At 42.1% G+C, this 18,324-nt stretch overlaps 1 protein-coding gene across 1 annotated transcript in view; it reads left to right on the plus strand.

Annotated features, from left to right (window-relative positions):
- MAST4 (microtubule associated serine/threonine kinase family member 4) overlaps positions 1-18,324 on the plus strand; it is a 568,903-nt gene that overhangs the window by 543,018 nt on the left and 7,561 nt on the right. The window contains 7 exon segments of the mRNA XM_036848868.1: positions 132-244; positions 2,041-2,168; positions 2,504-2,739; positions 6,975-7,175; positions 9,860-10,089; positions 10,645-10,767; positions 17,401-17,537. Of these exon segments, the coding sequence (XP_036704763.1) occupies positions 132-244; positions 2,041-2,168; positions 2,504-2,739; positions 6,975-7,175; positions 9,860-10,089; positions 10,645-10,767; positions 17,401-17,537 (1,168 nt within the window).

An 18,324-nucleotide genomic window follows, 5' to 3' on the forward strand; every position in this document is an offset into this window, starting at 1 on the left:
TACCTTCCAGTCTTGAGCGCATGGGTTCTGAAACATAATGCTGCTTTGATATAAAAACTCATAATTAAAATATCTAAATTTAAAGCTGAAATTCTGAATAATTGGAACTGTTTCCAAACATTTCCCTGCAGCGCGGTCAGAGAAGTACCATCATATGGAGACTGAGGAAGAAGATGACACAAATGACGAAGACTTTAATGTGGAAATAAGGCAGTTTTCCTCATGTTCACATAGGTTTTCTAAAGTAAGTAAAATATGGCATAAACATAGAAGGTCTCTGGGAGAATTTCCTACTGGTCAGATAGTTGGTGCCTTAAACAGCTGCACAGAGTTGTAACAACCCCATGCAGTGTTTTGGGGCTTGAGATTTTTTTGGGGGGGTGGGTAATGACCCCACCATCTTGATAATCCAGAGTCCCTACCGCCCTGCAGGGGTATATTTCTCTGTTTCATGATCCAAAGATGAGTATCTTTTTTCTTGGAGGCAGAGACTTGCATTCATAGTCATTATTGGAGTACCTGATACCATTTACATGCTGACCCTGGTCTAGCTCAGTGCTGCCGGGCCCTGGAGGCGTCCTTCCATTTCTTTCATCTTATAGTGAAGGACGTTGAGCTCATTGTGTGCAGAGCCCTCTTCTAGTATCCCACGGAATACAACACAAAGGAGAAAGCTTGGTCCTTGACATAAGCCCAGACACTTGGGGACAGTTGATTGCGGAATGAGAAAGTCTCTTAACCGATGATAGAAAGTGTAAGTTATTATATTAAAGGGGCAGTAGGAAGCCAAGCTAGAATTTTGGAAACGGTAGAAGATAAAATCGACATTGGAGAAAGATGCTTTTTCACTGGTAGTGGTAAGATTTAAAAGACAAACAAAACAAAGACACACCTGATAGTCCTGAGATGGGGGCAGGGCCCTAGGAAGATAGACATGAACCTAGAGGGCATCCTGCCTTCCTTTTGCTATTTTCAGTAGCGATGTATTTTCTGTTGCCATGGCATTTTGCATGATTAGTGTGTAGCTTTTCTATAGCATTGAGTGACTTTAAAGTGTTCCGTATCTTTTTCTGAGTGACTGCCCAGGGTGCATCTGCAAATTGGCTGGCTCTGCCCTCCCCATTCATAGGAAGGACATGGAGAGCTAGGGATTTCCCTGGAGGGGAGGCGCAGGTCTGGCCCAGAGACGGGACAGAAGCTTTGATAACACAGAGTGTGGGCTTTCCCAGTACTTGTTCTCTGGCCCATCAAAGCCAGCCCCTAAACTGTTCCCTGCCCACTGTCTCCTGTTCTTTAGCCACCTTCCTCCAAATCCCAGGAGATTATAGGAGGTCTAAGGTCCATTCCCATGAGAGCAGCAAGTGGCTGGGTTGGGCAGTAGTGAGCGCTTCCTGGGCTGGGCTCTCAGCTCCCTATTTTAGCTTCCATCTTCCCTGTGGTACAGCAGAGATCTGAGTTTGCCTAAGCTATGTTCCCCTTCAGTAATCCTGGTACCAACATATGAAACTGCCTGTCTGTATATGAGATTTATAAGCCAAACAAGTACCTCTGACTCCTAACCAAATATGCACTGCATCTCCCCCCAACATGTCTTGAAACAGGTAATTTATTCTTCTCTTCGCCCTCAATTCCAATTCATTTTTCTCCTTCCCGCCCCTGACTGGGGGCCATTAAATCTTTTTCTCTGTGATTTTCTTTTTCTGATTGACTTCATGGTTAAAAAGTAATCTAACATGTGCATCGATCCCAGGCCTAGAAACCGCAATGCATCTATGGATTTTGTTTGCAGATACAAAGTCCATAGTGAGATACGGTGAGAGGGTGATGAATTCATAGCTTCCCACTCCAAAAGGAAAAAATTGTACATTGACCACTCACCTCAGGACTCAAGTAAACAGCATTGGAAAGTACCTTTTGAATACAGTCCCAATTCAAACTTCGGTCATAGTCTCAGGTTGTTCTGCCAGGATTTGTTTGTTTTTTTATTCTGACAATCCCTTTCAAGAAGGTATTAATAAGCACTGGCTATTTGCCTTGCAGGTTTTCAGCAGTATAGATCGAGGTACTCAGAATCCAGGAGAAGAGAAGGAAGACCCTGGGGACAAAACCAAAAGCACAACTTTGCCATCCACGGAAACATTAAGCTGGAGTTCAGAGTATTCTGAAATGTATGTGAAATTCTTGTAAACAAATATCATGAAAAGCAGCTACTAGGACAGTGGCTCTTAAACATGAGTGTGCATCCGAATCTTCTGGAGGGCCTGTACAAGCAGATTGCTGACTCAGGAGATCCGGGATAGGGGCTTAGAATGTGCATTTCTAACAAGTTCCGTGGGATGCTGATTCCGTTGGTCTGGGCACCACACTGTAAGAATCACTGCCCTCGACGTGTCTTGGTTAGGCTACCTCAGTTCCATTTTTACCTGGTTTCTTCCAAAATTCACCTTGAACACAGTTTCATAGCATGTATAGATGCGTGACTTTGTTTTTGTTTTTAATTAAGGCAACAGTTATCCACATCCAACTCTTCGGATACTGAAAGCAACAGACATAAACTCGGTTCTGGCCTGCTTCCCAAGCTGGCTATTTCGGCAGAGGCAGAACAAGATGAGGCTGCCCCCCACCCCAGAGAGCTGCATGAGGAGCCGGGAAAGGCAGCCCTCCCCGCTGCAGACAGTGCTCAGGAGGAGCCCGAGGTCAGCACTCCGGCCAGCACCATCAGCAGCTCCACCTTGTCAGGTAAGGCCCTGGGCGTGGCCCCTGCCATCCAGGCATCGCCCACCACGTTGAGAAGTGACCGCTGGCGCTCGGAGCCCCAGGCCTGGCCCAGCCAGGCAGCGACGATGGGCATTTTGTGCCACTAGACTCTCTCCACAGCCCCACTCCTTGAGCTTGGGCGACGGGCTCCTCAGAACTGAGATCACATGTCTCAGACCCCTCCTTAGTGCATGGCTGTACGGCAGATCCTTCTTGCTTCACCTGTAGCCTTCACATCCTCTGCTGGGTTTCAGTGGCGTCCTTTGATGGCTGTCAGAACACAATAAGGGAGCATGTTCTCTGTTGTGGATACAAAGGCATGCCTCGTGGACTTGCATCTAACTCAAAGTTACTAGTAAGCGACCCTGTTAAATAGTCAAATGGTCAAAATTACCCTCAACAGTGTCTTAAATCACCACCCATAAGGTACCGTGTAAGCCAGTTTTCCTTCTACTGTTGAGACGGGTGGGTGTTTCTTTGGAGGAGTTGGGTTTTGTTATGGGACCACTTATACCCAATAACCAAGCAGTCTGCACGTGAGACCCTCAGTCAGTGCAGCAAGATGCTTATTCTGTTTGCACAGCTGGCTAGAAACAGAGGCTGTTGAGAATCTCAGGGACATATAAGAAAGAAGACAAGCAAGAAATTAGGTGGGCAAATATCTTGTATCTTTGATGGTAAAAAAAAAAAAAATACCTCATACCTCGATCTATACTTTTGAAGTGTTTTACTTCAAAAGTAACTTGGATATAAAGTTTCTTTAAGGGGGAAAAAAAAAGATGCTTATTCTTTGAGGTTCACGGATGGAGCGGGGAGAGGGGAGTCAGAAATACCGACACAGTCTCCGCTGCACACAAGCTGCCTTCCCAGCCTCTGGATAACTGATGCAGATAACCCTAAGACATCTTTGGGTGTGTGAGAAACAGTGGGGCTTGGGCCTTTCCTAGGGGGCGCTTTATGGTGTCACTTTTGTGTGAAGTAAACCTTCCTGACACCAGGAGCAGTATCTCCACAGGTTTTTAAAATGCTTACTGTATCATGGATACTTGGGGCCTTTAATCACGGAGGTGTCCTCATTAGATGATTGGCCTCGTGCTTCCCTCAGAGCAAGTCCTTGAAGTGCATTTCAAATATTATTCGGTGTATACAAATTTTATGCACAGCATGTCCTTCTACAGAGCAATGTGTATTTATGCTTAAAAAATAAAAACATGGATATGGATTAAGGTTGCTATGATAAATGTTTTCATTAAGCCATATCCAGTATGCTATATTGATAACCATGAGTGATTCCAAGAATTTTCATGAACATTTTTTTAACTAACTGAATATTCGTGGTGTAATGTTTTCATCTTGTTTTGAATCATTTCAAAATTACAAGTTTTACAGGCTGGGTTTATTTCCGCCTCACTAAAAAGTCTGGTTCTGTGGAGCTTCACATGAGCTTACAGTTGATCGTGGGGAAGAATGCTATTGGGTTTTTTCCTTCTCTCTCTTCACCTCAGTTCTGTTTCCATGTAGGGTAATTCCACTTGTCCTAAATCTAGAGAGCCAAGAGAACAGCAATGAAGAAGTATTGTAGAAACAAGCTGGTAGTCTAAGATGCCTGACCATTTTTAGTTCATCTTGGTAGTCAGATCAAATGTAGATATGTCAAGTGTTTTATATTTCTGGTTACTAAGTTCTCATCTGTTTCTTAGTTATTATTTACTCTGAATAGAGTTACCTCTACTTCACATTTATTCTTAATATGATGAATTGTTTATGATCTCTTGGTCTCTTCTGCCTACTCACTATCAGAAAGGTAGGAGGTAAAAGGAGGGGAATGGTGTCTAAGCATTTGATTGATTACTTTCACAATTTAAAAAAAAATCTGTCTATATCCTGCTATGCATTATGATTAATAGATTCAAACCACCTTTCTCTCTGTCTCCCCCATACACACACTAAAAATAATCAAAGACCTTGGGGGCCGTACAGAATAGAGAGATGAGCTGATTTGCTCACAGCCAAGGGTAATTAGGGAATCTGAAAACCGTGACTGTAGTAAAATTAAATTTGTTGATTTTTATATTGCTCCACCATCAAAAAGAAAGAATCCTTGACATTTATAGAACATTAAGGTGACATTATCTACCACTGGCAGAAAAGAAACACACGTTTATATACAGTGCTATGAAATGAGATGGCGGGATGAAATGGCGGAGGCAAGAGGGAGGGATGATAAAAGAGAACATTGAATATTCACACTCTGGCATTTAGGGAAGTGCAGCTTTATACCTGTTTCTTTTTTCATGGCTACGATGTATTTGAATCAGTGAAAAGTAAGTCTTGAAGTTTTAGGTGTGGTGCTTGAATGCATCCAACAAATTATTCATTGTGAAGAGATTCAGCTTTTCAGTTCATGCTTGTCAGTGATCCCATCCAAGCCAAATTAGAAAGGAGAAGGGAGTGTGTAACTTACCCCAAAGTAAACTAAATGTTTCTGAGATAAGATTTTTTTGATTTGTGAAGCAGTTTTTGTCAAGTCCCTCAGCAGCTGATTTCTTCATTTAGAGTGAATAGAATAGATATGCTGTTATGTGGGACTGAGTTTGGCATATAGAAGTAGAAAGGTTGTTGATATCTGCCTTAAGATCGTCTTCCTTAGTAGGTCAGATGGGTGTCACATGGAAGTTTGTGAATCTTACCCTGTACCTACAGCACAGTAGGTGGCCATGAGCTGTGCTATGCCCAAGCCCACTGTCCCAAGTCCCAGGCTTCCCTTAGCTTGGACCCCACCTGTGGGTCTGTGCCACCTCTGTGAACTAGGACCAAACCTGCTGTGCAATTGAGTGATGTGTATATAGCACTGTAACAGAAATGTTAGTTAAGTCTGATTAAGCCTCTTCTCTAGGCAAAGAATGTCATGGTCAGCACTTTAAAATGTGCTGGTTGGTCTTTCAAAGGATCATTTATAATGGTATTAAATTCTCTGTGTGGATTGTATATCTTAATGTGGTGATAGTGTTGATGATTTTTAAAGCACAGGGGGCTTATAATATAGCATTTAGAAGGAAAAAGGAGATAAGCATTGTTTTTTTCTGGACAAAGATGTATTATCAGTGATTAAAAAAAGAAAGAAAAAGAACCCAGAAAACTGATAGCCTGTGAAAGAAAGAATAGGAGAAACCAAAAGGGATGGTCACTTGACTTTTTTCAACATGTCACTTCTGACAAGAGTAAAGAACTTTCTTTACTCTGGGCGTGTGCAATTACCAGACTGGTATCAGTGATTTTCCATTTCTGCATCCTTCTACGTGGTTACATGTTCTCTTATGTTCCTCTGCTGAGGGAAGTCCTAATTTTTTAACTTAAAAAAAAAACAAAACTCTCCAGTGTATACTGAGGATTAATAAAATTAAAAATAAAGAAGGTGTGATGGCTGGCTTAGAGGGGGACGGATCTTTTCACTTCCAGTAACTTCAGGGCAGATCAGCATTTGGCACTGTCTAGACTAAAGGCAAGAAGATGTAGGGAACCATTGGGTACCATAGTGAAGCATACCCTTTGTCTTGTCCTGTGAAATTTACAAGGAGGTCAGAGTGAAAGCAGGTGTGGGAAGTCAAAGGCGACACTTTAGGCACTTTTCCATAAGTTACAAACCTGAGCCTAAGTGTGAGGTGTGTCCTAGAAAGATGGTAGGAGATGACATGGGCATAAATGTCCATGAAGTGACTAAATGATGTCCACATAGCAAAAAACAATATTAACAGCATTGCTAATGATGATCATTTGTGTCACAGGATGATCATACTATACGGTGGGCGTTGTGTGGTCCATAAGCTGATGTTTGGTTCGTGGCCTTTCATGGCGGGGTCGGGGGGAAGAGTTGTCTCTACTAGGGTTGTAAAAGACAGATTCTAAAAAGTAATTATTCTCCTAGTTAAATGGAGTCAACTGAGAGTTAGTGGACTTGTGTACAAGTAGAACGAAATCTGAATGGACACCTCTTTCATTCTTCCTCCTCCACGTCACTTTTCTCAAACCGGTCACATGATTTTCATGTTTGCCTGACACCACATGGACTCATGAACCACATGGGCATCTGTTTCCCAGCGTTTGTCCTTCCCTCTCTCTCTCTCTCTCTCTCTCTCTCTCTCTCTCTCTCTCCCCCTCTCCCCACCTCTCCTATCCCAGATTTTCCTGAACATGTTTATCCCTTCTTCTTTGTACAGTTGGCAGTTTTTCAGAGCACTTGGATCAGATAAATGGACGAAGCGAGTGTGTGGACAGTACAGATAATTCCTCAAAGCCCTCCAGTGAACCCGCTTCTCACATGGCTCGGCAGCGATTAGAAAGCACAGAGAAAAAGAAAATCTCGGGGAAAGTCACCAAGTCCCTTTCTGCCAGTGCTCTGTCCCTCATGATCCCAGGAGGTAGAGAGACATCTACTTGCATGAAATTGTGTGATTTGTGCATGTTCACCCCCCGCCCCCAGGTTGCAATGCTGATTGACATACAAGATGGCTTGAAACAGTAGCGGGGGGTGTCCTGGCACAGCCCTCCAGAGTGTCTCCCCGCAAGACCTCCAGAGCCCCCAGGGGCATATGTGGTTTATTCCTTCTCGCTTCTTTCTGCAGCAGGAGATGAGGCAGGCTCCCTTCCCACAAAGGCTTATTTCTTTTATTTGTTTTCTTTCCTTGTCTCCCACTCCCCCCAAGTTAAGTGATAAATTTCCCTCTTCTGAATAATTTTCCTTCCCTAGACTATGCATCATTTGTATCCTTTACAGAGCTGTTTACAGCACCTGTGTTGGAAAGCTAAGTATAGTTCTTCTCATCTAATTAACGAGGAAATCGACACAGAGAACATAAGTTTTTCCTTTCTGGGGATGCAGAGTCACAGACAGCACTGAAATTACAAGGTTTACCAGCCCTGTCTGTTGGGTTATGCTTCCTCCTACTGGTATTATTTTCTACCCTATATTAAAAAACTGGGCTTAATTATGGTTTTGTTCAATTGCAGTATGTTTCCACAACCTAGTTTTGCCTCTACTAATCACAAAGTCTACAGTAATTTCACTGGCTGTGATGAAAATATATACCCTGGTGGTTATGACTTATCACTCAAATGACAGTAAGACAGTGGAAGTGGCAGTCGAATTATATTGCAGATGGCTTGCAGTTGGAAGAATACAGACCATGTATAAAAGGGATTGTTTACATTGTTGAAATTTCAAATTCGTGCAGAAAGAAATTGGGTAAAAACAAAAGCTCCCTGGCGGGTAATGCTCACTGTAGCATATTCTGTTTTCTGGGAAATGTCTGTGTAGCACCATAAAACAAACACCTATCTCCCTAGTTTGAGTGACTATTCATAACCAGCAGGCAATGGCCCCAGTGCAGCTGCAGTCAGGAAGGTAAGTGGGATGTGGTCCAGTCCGCTTTGAGAGCTGATGAGAAAGCGCACATCTTGGTGAATGTAGGTCAGTTATTCAATTTGAGGAGACAAGGTAAAATGTACTGAGGTAAAGGGTCGGGGGCCTGGCTCTTTTAGCAGTTTGGATCTGTGTATCCACTCTATCTTCTTCCTGCCTCTGCATGTGTTGAAGTTCCCTGCCCACCAGTGTGCATCTGTTCGCCTGGCCTTTGGATGAGACAGAGGTAGCCAGGAAGAAAGGGTCAGGATGCCACATGAAGTCAGAAAGTGAAGGAGCTTGGATAGTGATACATTTAGCTAATTGTTTTCCTTTGGACAGACATAAGAATTAGAGCAAAAGATAGTCTGGATACTTTCAGTTTGCTGTGGCCACGCTGTTACTCACTGCACCCCAGGAGCCTTCAGTTGCGCTGGGCCTTTGTAGCCTGGCCCTGACTGAGCTCACATTTAAACCTCAGCATCTTTTTGTAGGTTATTCTTTTTCACACTCACACACACACACACACACACACACACACACACACACATGCAATTTCACATGACCAGTTAGGATCTGTTTAGATTCACATAGGTGAAACAGTGATAAGAACTATAAATTAAAAGCGTGTTTGTTCATAAAACAAGGAAAACAGAATAGTATTGGTGTTGAAGAATATGAAGTGAGTTTTTCTTAAAATTTCTCTATCCACCTGCATTATCCTCTCAGAAACCTTGCTAGAATTACAGGTAATATATGAAGAGAATCAGTTCTAATCATAGTAATAAGGAATGATTCTTTTATAGAGAAGTTAACATTGCAGTGTTTTCTTGATCAAAATTGTTTAATCAGTACTAGTTCAGTAATATTATAAAAAAGCAGAGGTAAATTGATGAATTGCTTTCCGGGCCAGGTTTTTTCGAAAAGAACCACGTTAAAGTTATTTAGGGCAAGATTTGGAGCCTGAGTGTCTTTTACTATAGTCCATACAGCCTTCTCTGCGTGAGGGTATACCTGAAATTTGTGCACCTATGATTTGTTTATTTACTTATTTATTTATTTATTTTGGGGGCTGCGTTGGGTCTTCGCTGCTGCATGCGAGCTTTCTATAGTTGCAGCGAGTAGGGGCTACTCTTAATTGTGGTGCATGGGCTTCTCATCGTGGTGGCTTTTCTCGTTGCGGAGCACGGGCTTCTAGGCGTGTGGGCTTCAGTAGTTGCAGCATGCGGGCTCAGTAGTTGTGGCTCACGGGCTTAGTTGCTCCGCGGCATGTGCGATCTTCCCGAACCAGGGATCAAACCCTTGTCCCCTGCATTGGCAGGCAGATTCTTAACCACTGCGCCACCAGGGAAGTTCCTGTTTCTTTAATTAAAAGAGAATGTATTAAAAGATCACAGTCAGATAGCAGTGAAGTTCTGTGTGTTTTTTAATTTGTGTAGAGAACTAAGGAGTTGTAACTTCAGAATGTGAGTTTAAAAGTTAGTTTAAAAAGAGACACTTCTGAAATTTCCTTGACAGGCTTCTGTTTTGAAATCCATGCTAGTTACCAGTATAAATATTTTTATGTTATTTCTTCTTTATTAGAAAGGAATGGATTTGTTTTGTGACTGTGCTCCCAATCCCAGCAGGGCTACCTAGTGAGGGCTACCTGCGAGCAGGTTGTGGGACCAGAATGAGCTGTGATGACTGGCTTCTTTGTTGCAGATATGTTTGCTGTTTCTCCACTGGGAAGCCCAATGTCTCCGCATTCTCTGTCCTCGGACCCTTCTTCCTCGAGGGATTCCTCTCCCAGCCGAGATTCCTCAGGCGCTTCTGCCAATCTGCACCAGCCTGTCGTGATCCACAGTTCAGGGAAGAACTATGGTTTCACCATCCGAGCCATCCGGGTGTATGTGGGAGACAGCGACATTTACACAGTGCATCATATCGTTTGGGTAAGACCGACAGTCTCTCTTTCTGGTTAGTTTTTGCTCCCAGCCAAACTGGAAAATAAATATGTCAGCTGAGGCGTAGTTAACAGCAAATGATTTTTTCTGTTAAGCTGGCATTTGGGACCTGTTTCATACTCTTGCCCTTTATCTATGTGGTGGGATTGAATTTAGCAAAAGTTAATTCTTTCTCGTAATTCTGTTAGCCTTCGTATCTGATTATCCACTCTGCATACCAAGCTGGTAGAAATAGTCAAAGATAGTCCTGTTTTTATCCTCTTTCATTCTTCTTTTCTTAGTTTTTTTTCCCTGGTCTTCCTTTTTTTTTTTTTTTTTTTTAAGTACTTTCTCAGATCACTGGAAATTGTTTAAGGAACCATAGGAATTACCCTATTTTAGGATGATGACAGAAAAAGAATAGCAAACCATGTCTTACTGGCTTCCTCTTAGGAGCTCAGGATCATGTGCTGATTAACTCAGAACACTGAGCCACAAGAAACAGTAGGTGTCAGGGTTGTCATTTGTTTGCTTACTAATATATACTCTCCTCTTGGACTTTAGAACGTAGAAGAAGGAAGTCCAGCTTGCCAGGCAGGACTGAAGGCTGGGGATCTGATCACACACGTCAATGGAGAGCCAGTGCATGGACTCGTCCACACAGAAGTTATAGAGCTCCTGCTAAAGGTACTATCTTTTTGATGTCACGGCCATCCAGATGAAGGAGGTAGCCAGAAAGAACTAGTACCAAGAGTTCTTTACTCAAGGTCTAGGGTTCTTCTTGACACATGGCACATCTTGACACATGGCACTTCTTGACACATGGCACTTCTATGGCACATCCGTACACACTCAGTCTCGTCGCTGAGAGAATATTCAGTAGTCTGTTTAATGTAAAGGCAAAAATAACATGAATTTTTTGGTTTTATATCATGACATACACGTTCGTATATCTGCACAGTCACTTCTTAATTTAATTTTGCTTCTTATCCGAAATTACAAATAGAGTTCTCTTTGTTTATATACTACACATAGTAAAATCTGTTTGGAAATCGTCCATCCTAAAGGTGATTTTCTTCAGTAAATTTTATTCTATATAGCAGAAGACAAAGTAGTATTAAACTGTGAGGTCAGATCTGAAGGTTGAGTCTGAGACTTGGGTTTTCTTTTGAAAGGTAGAACTGTGAATATATCACATACACTATAAATGATAGAAATAGGTGGTAATGGAAGAAGGGATTCTAGCGACCATTAGGCCTTTTCCCATTCATACGTACAAATGAATTTGAATGTAGATCAGTTTCTACTTGGAATGTAAGCTGATTCAAGCCAATGGAGTACGAAGATCACAAGAAGCATGAGTATGATAGAGAGAGACAGTCTATACTGATCCTCTCATTTCTTTTGGGTTATTTGCTCTGCCACCTGCTGACTACAGAATATAAAGTTATAGCTCCAGATATGGATCTGGTTAAAACAAAGATAAATTTGAGTTTGATTTTAAGTTTTTTCAAGGAAAGAAGACTATCTGTGATCAAACATACAGTCTTTAATTGTAGGATTATCTTACAAGTCAACAGATGTTTACGGATGGCCTCTGGCTGTGTGAGCACTGGGAGGGGCTGGGCTATAAGGGGCTATCAGAGAGGCGTGAGCCATGACCTCAGATCACCTGCAGCCTATTGAGAGGCACAATATAAACACATATGTGTCATTTAAACAAGGTACATTCAGACTGTTTCTAGAGCACTCGCTCTGAGGCAGGTACCATGGTAGATGTTGGCAACATAGGAATTCAGGTATGGTCCTTGCCCTCGAGGACTATGGGAGATATAGAAGAGGTATGCAAGCAGATAAAGTTCAACTTGATTAGCCAGGGCCATAGCAGGGGGAGGAATCCCGTACTTTTGGAGAGAAGATTCTGTGAACGAGGAGAGCCATCACAGAGAAGTGACACTGAACTGGAACTTGAAAGAAAATTAGGATTTGGAAGGTAGTGCAGGTAGGTGGGTGTACAAAGCCTTTGAAAAGTAAGTGCAGTTAAATGACTTTTCTTCTTCCTTCTCTCATCCCCCAGCCAACACAAGTGTATTCTTCAAATGATTCAGTGTGTGGCCTAGGTTCCAGGAAGAGTAATAGCATGCATATTCAAAGGTCCATTGTGAAGTGGCAGATTGTAGGAAAGTTATTGCCGTTGATCAGTTCACAGCATTAATGAAACTTTGGTCTTGGCCTTAGGCCCCACTGGAGTTGAGGCCGGGCTTTGCTATCCTCCATACCTACAGGTGGTTCCCCTAACTCTAGTCAACTTTCTCACAAATGCATACTATACTATTGGGCTCCCTGATGGCTTCGTCACTGGCGGACCATCGGGGTAGCAGCTATATTTTGGTATTCTCAGATGCTTTTTACACGATGTTTTATACTTGCAAACTACTTCACAAAATCTCACGGCATCCTTAGAAAAAGGTGGAAGAGCCATTCCGTAGGGCTGTATGTATATTTAGAGATACATGTGCAATACTTATTTATCTTTCGGATTGTGAACCTAATCAGCGTATCGCGTGTTTCATGGCTGCAGCTTTGGTCTCACTTACCCTCACAACTTCAAAATGAGCCTGCTATGGAAGCACTGACTTACACGCACAAGGAAATAGAAAGTCACGGTCATCCGGTTCAGTTCCCCAGAGCTCTGTGAATCCCTGTAAATGTGCTCCTTCGGCGTCGCCTTAAACCTCTCCTGCCACAAGGAGTTCATCACCTCCATCCAGCTTGCAAGTAGCTTGTTAAAAAAGAACTTTGTCAAAGCACTGAAATCTCTCTCCAGCCACTGTAGTGAGGGGTGGAGGCCACATGGACCCAGTCATATCCCCTGCTCACATAATTACCTGCCCAGTGTAGCCTCCCTAATCCAGAAAACTCTCTGTTCAACCAGGTTGCTTTCTTAGGACAGCGTTAGTTTAAATCCCCAATTGTAAGAGAAGCCCTAAAATATCACCAGCCCCTGCCTCAAAATTTCCTTTCCCTGAACTCTGGAGAACCTCTGGAAACTAAAATGGGGACCATCAAATAGCATCATTATTACCATCTTCACATATTAGCTGGGCCCCCAAAATGTGCAAAAGTGTGCGAGGTACCGAAGAGTCACACAACAAATGACACATATGAATAATAGGTAATCGAGAGCCTTTACATGAATAAACTCAGGTAATCCTCATACCTTGTGCATAGGTGCTATAAATATAGATGTCCCCATTTTACAGATAAAGAAATTAAAGCAGGGAGAAGTTAGCAAAGCAGCCAAGGTTATCTGCTAGGAAAGAGCAGACGAGGATTTGCATCTCGGCAATGCAGCTCCAGAGCCTGTGCTTTCAACCAGCACACCACTGTGCTCTGTACATGAAGCCTTCTGATTGCCAGTAACTTACAGTCCAGCGTTCACAGGGGAAACAGTGGCAACACTAGGCTATAATCAGAGTGTCAGACAAAAGGAACAAACTGTAAATATGGCCCAAGTTCTAAAGGAGAGAGAGCTTTCCGCCAGGGTGGGCAGGGGTGAAGAGTTGGGGGTTTTCTGTGCAGGGCTGTGAAGGATGGGTGGACATTTAGCGTATGGGAAGGGAGCGCAGGCCCTTCTAGGCAAAATAAAGAAGATGCTTAAAACCACAAGGACAGGAAGCTCAGAGTGCTTGAGGTGCATGAGTAAACCAGTGTGGCTGGAGCCTGAGTTCATAGCACCTGGGATGAAGTGTGCAGGATGGCTGGAGCTGGATCATGGAGGGTTGAGTCAGGGCAAGGACGCACGTATGCAGGAAGAGTGCTGTTCCCCATGTGCGTCTTGCAGAGAAAGAAATGTAAAAACAGTCTAGCTCAGTGAAGTACCCAAGGCCAGCTGATAAGCTAATGTGGAGTCAGACTGAGTGAAGAGACTGGATAGCCTGACTTCTGCTTTTGTATTCAGTTCAGCCAGCTTAAAATAATTTCCCTCCCACCGTGCACTAATCACACAAGTAGTTTAAAGTAAAACTTAACTAATAGAACATTTAACAGTCTTCTGGCCCCATTTCGTTGTTGTTATTTTTTAAAACAGTGCCGCAGAATTTCCCTAATAAGAGACTGCTTCTTCTTCAAAAGAATTTGTTGAGGTCAGTGGACCCAGTAAAACACAGTGTGCCGAGTTCTGGCAGCACTTGCTATAGCCGATGGATCCACCAGATGGCAGGCTTCACAATTCTCACCTATTCTCCATAAAATTATAATATTTTTCAGTCATTTACTTACCATTTTTGTAATCATTAACGTTTCCCACCAGATGTTTGCACTCTGCATTTTTTGTGTCTGTATTTCCCCTTAGGGGAGTTATCTCTTTGTGTATTTCCATAAGTCAAGTGAACTGTCGTCTGGAACAGCCATATGTAGGAACAAAAACAGAAAACTGGGTTTGGTTTTGTAGTGGAAAGGGACTTTTGTACAGAACTTAATGACGTGCTCTGATTCAGCAAACCCTGGTCATAACTTTTCTGGTGAGGAATGTTCAGCATTTATATTATATTTTTTTCATATAATGTTGATTATATTTTTAAAAATTTTTCTTGACAATCTGATACATTGATCATTCCTTATACGGATCCAGTGCCTCGTTCCCTCACCACCACTCATTAAGTACAAGCTGTGCACTCTGCTGGGAGCAAGAGGTGGAAGGGATCAGGGCGTGCCCTGCCCATGAGGAGTGGGCAGTGTGCGGTGAGGGGCGGGAGAGCCAGGTTTGGGCTCTCCCACTGGGCTCTGTGACCTTGGGAAAAAAGAATCTCAGTATCTCTGAATCTGTTTTCCTTACCTCTAGTCGAAGAATAATAATCCCTTCCTACCTCATAGGGTTTAAAAAAAAAACCAAAAAACCCTCATGACTTGGTTGTGAAAATAAAGTAAGAGAATATACGTGAAAAGTGCTTTAATATTCACAATGTGCTTTTAAAATGCTCAGTGGCATTGTGAGCCTCTTACAGGTAAAGATATAAAAGTCAGTGCTGAATTGTGCTAGAAGGGGTGGAAGTGGATTCAAGCTTAGATGGCTCATGGGCTCTAGCAGCCCCAGTGATCATTGTGGCTCTGTGTCCACTCTGTATATGATGTAGAAAAGGACGGAAGGAACTTCAATGAAAGATGAACTCCCATAATGTTTGTTGCCCCTTTCCTTCCCCTAAGACATGCAGGAAAAACTAAAACTTTAGCCTGGCCTCACTCAGTTAGCCTGGCCTCACTCAATTTGTAAAGAGAAAATCCCATACCAAACAACCTTCAATGGTAGGCCTTTCATACTTAAAAGTTGAATTTTCAGTTTAAAGAATAAATTGAATGTCAGTCTCTACTATCAGGTTAAGGTTTATTTTTAAAGTTTTGGCATTTGCATATAAAACACGTAATTTATTCTTTGAGAATGAAGAAAAATTTTTTCTCTTGTTCAAGTTCAAATCTAATTTCCCTAAAATATTTGTTTACAATTTGACATTAAGTATGGTATTATATGTTCTTAAATATATAAAGAACTCTACAATCAATAATACTAAGACTTTCTGATACAAAGTTGGATGTAAGACATGAACAAATCGTTCTCTAAAGAAATAGAAATGATCGAAAATAAATGAGTCAAAGTCCAGCTTTGTTAATAGCCAAAGAACAAAGATTAAAACTTGATATAACTTTTTCCTGTAAAATTGGTAATCTGTTTAATGTTAATACTCAGTTCTGACAAGCCCGTTCTAAGGCTGCTGCTTGTGCGCTGCTGGCAAGAGCATGAGGTGACATAACCCTTCTGGAAATCAGTGTATCACCAGGCACCAACAGTCGCTAAGAAGTCCACCTAGACCCTTTGCTACATGTATTGGGTCTAATTAGGTAATCTAAGGGAAATGTCAGAGGCTCGGACAGCGATTTAGAGGTAAAGGTATTTATTTCAACCCTTACAAGAATTGCAAAATAGAAAACAATAGCTGTAGGGAAATAGTTAAATTATGATTCACCCATCTCATGGAATATTTTTAAATAGCCAGTAAAAATCACGTTCTTAAGGAATATTCAATGACGAAGGGCAAGTTTTTCAAAGTTAGGAAATGTGAACAAAAAACATAAAACTAAATATGAGATATTTAATTAAGATTTAAATTATTTATCAAGTGTGTCTCTATATATACATACTTTATGCATGCCTGATAAGAGACCAGCAGGAAATATACAGAAATGTTACTGATGTTAGCTGGGCGGTAGGCCCCTCAATGATTTTTTTTTTATATATATATGCTTTACTCTTTTCTTCTTATAATGGCACGTATTATTTCCCAAGTTGGGAGGCGAGGTGGATGTTGATATTAAAACAATCTCTGTTTTTTCAGTCCCCGGCCCCCATCATACTCAACTCCCCATCTCTTAACACCACTTAGAGCTGAGTTGCTAGGCATCTTCCAGGCATAGGCCTTTTAAAAGGCCCTTCTCCATATGCTTCTTGTCTTTTTAAGGTAATCCGGGCCATCTGTGACTCCGAAAGGACATGTTTGTCTCCTGGTTATTAAGAAATTCAAGAAGAGGTCATTGATACGGGAGTGAAGGGGGTGGGTCCTGCCCGCTTGCCCAGGGTACACCTCAGCCTGCCCTCTGACCTTGCTCTCAAATCCACCCCCAGGGCCTGCCCAGCCGGCCCCTGTCCCAGGTTCAAGTGGAAGGGCACAGAAACCCACCAGGAATGACCTCACCTGGCAAAACAGAGGCTGTTTCATACCTGCTGGCATAAACTTCCCAGCTCTGCATGCTGACAGGTTTTCTGGTGGTAGAAAAGGAACCTTTAAAAATAATTTAAAATAGAAGTCTCATTCAGTTTTGCTGCTTTATGATTTTTTTTATGATTTCTAGAGAGCCCCTGGGCATCTTTATACTTAATACGTATGGATGAGGATAACTGTTATTTATATAGTCCTTTCCATGTGTCACCCTCAGTGCTAAAGGCTTTACAGACTCTATCGCCTTGATCTTCAGACGAGCCCTATGAGATAGGTGTGACTCTCCTGTTAGATGGAAAGCAAGTGCTCAGGTCACAGGCTCAGATTTGAACTCAGCTCTGTGGAGTTCCAGATCCCACCCTCTTAAGGAAACCTCACAGTTTTTTTCCACCGAGTTTGTCAGGACTTCACTGCTTGAAGGGTCATTGACACATGGAAGCCTTTTGTATGTCCGTCCTTATGGATCTTTCTTTGTCTTTGGCTCTCCTATCTCTGTTCTGGTCTTGTTTCATCACAGCATTTCGCTTTAATACCACGTCATGTTTTACAGAGTGGAAATAAGGTGTCGATCACGACCACCCCATTTGAAAACACATCAATCAAAACGGGACCAGCCAGGAGAAACAGCTATAAGAGCCGGATGGTGAGGCGGAGCAAGAAATGTAAGAAGAAGGAAAGTCTAGAAAGGTGAGTTAGAGCCGTCCCCTTCATGGGTTTGGTGCATTCCCACACTGAGGGAAATTTACTCCTTACTTAATTTAAATGCTTGCATATGAGAAGGATCTATTTCTCTGTGAGAAATGTTGCCCCGTGGTTCACATGTATTTATACATTAGAGTTTATATTCCTTCATAACAGCATTATTTTTCATAGTGAAAAGACTTAACGTAGTTACACTGTAGAAGAATTTATATTGCTTCTTCTCATGTGTGAGAACCATGAAAAGCCCTTTGCCTTTTCTTAAGCCTCTAGACTTCATTTCAGTTGAGTTGGATTTGAGGAACTGAAACTTCAGGCAGTTTTTAGCATTATATCTCTATTTAATAATGTCCTTTACATTATCTAGAAACAAACAGTTGCTATTTTTTAATGCCAGATATTTGAAGATAACTAGATCTTTAAAGCATCCAAATAAGCCTAGAAATAAAAAGGCTTTGTTTTACTGACTGAAAGCCTAACTTGGCTACACGTTTGCACTGTGAGAGGTACCGTGAGTACCATTTTGTGCCCCGTGCAGGCACTGGCAAGGTGTGTGTGTGTGTTTCTGGTGAGGACATTTCTTGCCAGGCAGTTGTCTAGATGTGCTCCCTGCACGATGCCACAGCAGCCCTACTTTATACCCACTTGGATTTGGTGTGTTGGATCACATTATGAGGACTTTTGATGATAGAGAAGAAAAATAAGCAAATGAAAAAGGAATGATTATTGACTCCAGGAAAGACAAAGTTATACAAGGAAGGAAAATAGAATTATG

Source organism: Balaenoptera musculus, chromosome 3, assembly GCF_009873245.2.
Source record: "Balaenoptera musculus isolate JJ_BM4_2016_0621 chromosome 3, mBalMus1.pri.v3, whole genome shotgun sequence".
NCBI classification, from domain to species: Eukaryota; Metazoa; Chordata; class Mammalia; order Artiodactyla; family Balaenopteridae; genus Balaenoptera; species Balaenoptera musculus.